Source organism: Propithecus coquereli, unplaced genomic scaffold (genome assembly GCF_000956105.1).
Source record: "Propithecus coquereli isolate 6110/MARCELLA unplaced genomic scaffold, Pcoq_1.0 Scaffold506, whole genome shotgun sequence".
NCBI lineage: Eukaryota > Metazoa > Chordata > Mammalia > Primates > Indriidae > Propithecus > Propithecus coquereli.
The window spans coordinates 610,183-611,976 of NW_012150908.1; the positions used below are offsets into that span (position 1 = coordinate 610,183).

Genomic DNA, 1,794 nt, shown 5'->3' on the forward strand with positions numbered 1-1,794 from the left:
AATGAAAACCCTAATAAAGGAGTTTGAAATTTCAGAGATAAAGAGAATTATGCAAATAGTAAACTGCACATGTAAAAACAGGCAACTGGCCACAGGGCAAGCAAATAGATGGAGAAAAGAGAAAACAGAATTTTGGTATATAATTTAGCTTTCTGTAAATAATATTTACCTGTCATAGGGAGGCAAACAGTGATTACAGATTTTAACTAAAGGTAGTTTAATTTCATTTGGACTATGAAGGGTAGGAATGTGTACATGGGTGTGTTTGTGGATGAAAGGGTAGATATAAAATTAATTCTTCATCTAAGAAGAAATCAACAGTGTTAAACACTGGTTAAATACAGAAGTAGCAGTTTAAGACATTTGATAGTAACTATCAGAATAAGTTGCTAAAATTGCTAAAGTAGCCTCTGAAGAACAGAACTGAGGGGGAGGAAGGTGGGAAAGGGTGGGGCAGGATAACACTCAGAAGCCTTTCATTTAATTAAAATTTTCAGTTATTACTATAATACTGTATTATACAGATAAAAACAACTTTAAATATGCATATAAGAACACTTTTCACTTTTAAATAAGTTCCCTTTTGAAGAATATAACTTTACCTGCTCCACACAGATTTGAAGGGTGGTGGATTTGCATCAGCATTACACTTGAGATTAACACCTTTTCTTCCTACAAACCAATTTCCATCATACCCTGTTACTGAAACTTCAGGAGCATCTATAAAATAAATAAATGCATGACATTTATTTTTGTTAATGATAAATGTGACATACAATGATAAAGCATGAACACAACAGACTAAGTTTCAGAACAGGAATCATTTTTCCTTGCTCTCAATATATATAATCAATGTGGAAGACAGTACTCAATAAATATTAGTTGACTGACAGAAAGAATGAATGAATGGGCAAGTATCCCAACATCAGGTAATTACAGCATGTACGGCTGAAGTTATTAGGGATGCTGGATGTAAGAATATTCATAAACCTATAATCACCAAGAACAAACTGTGAGTCCTACGATGAGAGATGTTGAGGTATAGGAACAAAGCAAATACATTATAATACTTAATTTAATGAGACATGGCATTTAAGTACCATGCAGGACCAAGTCACCATATAAAATGGTCTTTAAAGAGACATTTATCTAAAAGAAAATATTTCCTAAGAGATATCAAGTCAATTACAGAGATTAGATTCCCTATATTACAATTAATTAATATTCTATGGGCATGTAGAGATGTGACACAGACTTTCTAAGACTACAGACTTACAACTAAAGTAAATTATCTAGGGCCTCAACTGTAATAAAACATAAACTTTTATCCACTCAATGTACCCAAAGGTCTTTTGTGCAACATTACTAGTTGAATGAACAAATTATCGATATCTAGTAGCAATATACATATATAAGATATAAAATCCAATACCTATTATTAAGCCATCATTTGTTTAGCTCCTGATAAATGCCAGGTACTGTTTTAAGTGTTTGGTATACATACAGACTCTGTACTCATAAAATTTATATTCTAATGTTAATAGTAATAGGGAAGACAACACTTAAAAATATTTAACTAAAACCTCTTATCAGGGAAAAGAAGAAAAAGAATAGGATGGCAAAAGAGAATATAAGAAGAAAGGTTTAATTTAGATTGGGGATAGGGGAGGTCATGAAAGGCTTCCCTAAGGAAGTGCTAGTTATGCATAGTGTAGAGACTCCATCTTTCTGTGTGTGCTATGCATAAAATCAGGTAAGTAGCACATGCCCAGATGAGAGAGGTTAGAGAGAGAC

General features: G+C 32.7%; 1 protein-coding gene across 1 annotated transcript in view; it reads right to left on the reverse strand.

Moving 5' to 3' along the window:
* Window positions 1-1,794, reverse strand: part of LOC105820096 (nectin-3-like) — a 186,293-nt gene that overhangs the window by 124,102 nt on the left and 60,397 nt on the right. Inside the window, exon 4 of the mRNA XM_012656513.1 lies at window positions 603-720. Coding sequence (XP_012511967.1) covers window positions 603-720 — 118 coding nt within the window. The remainder of the gene's footprint in view (window positions 1-602; window positions 721-1,794) is intronic.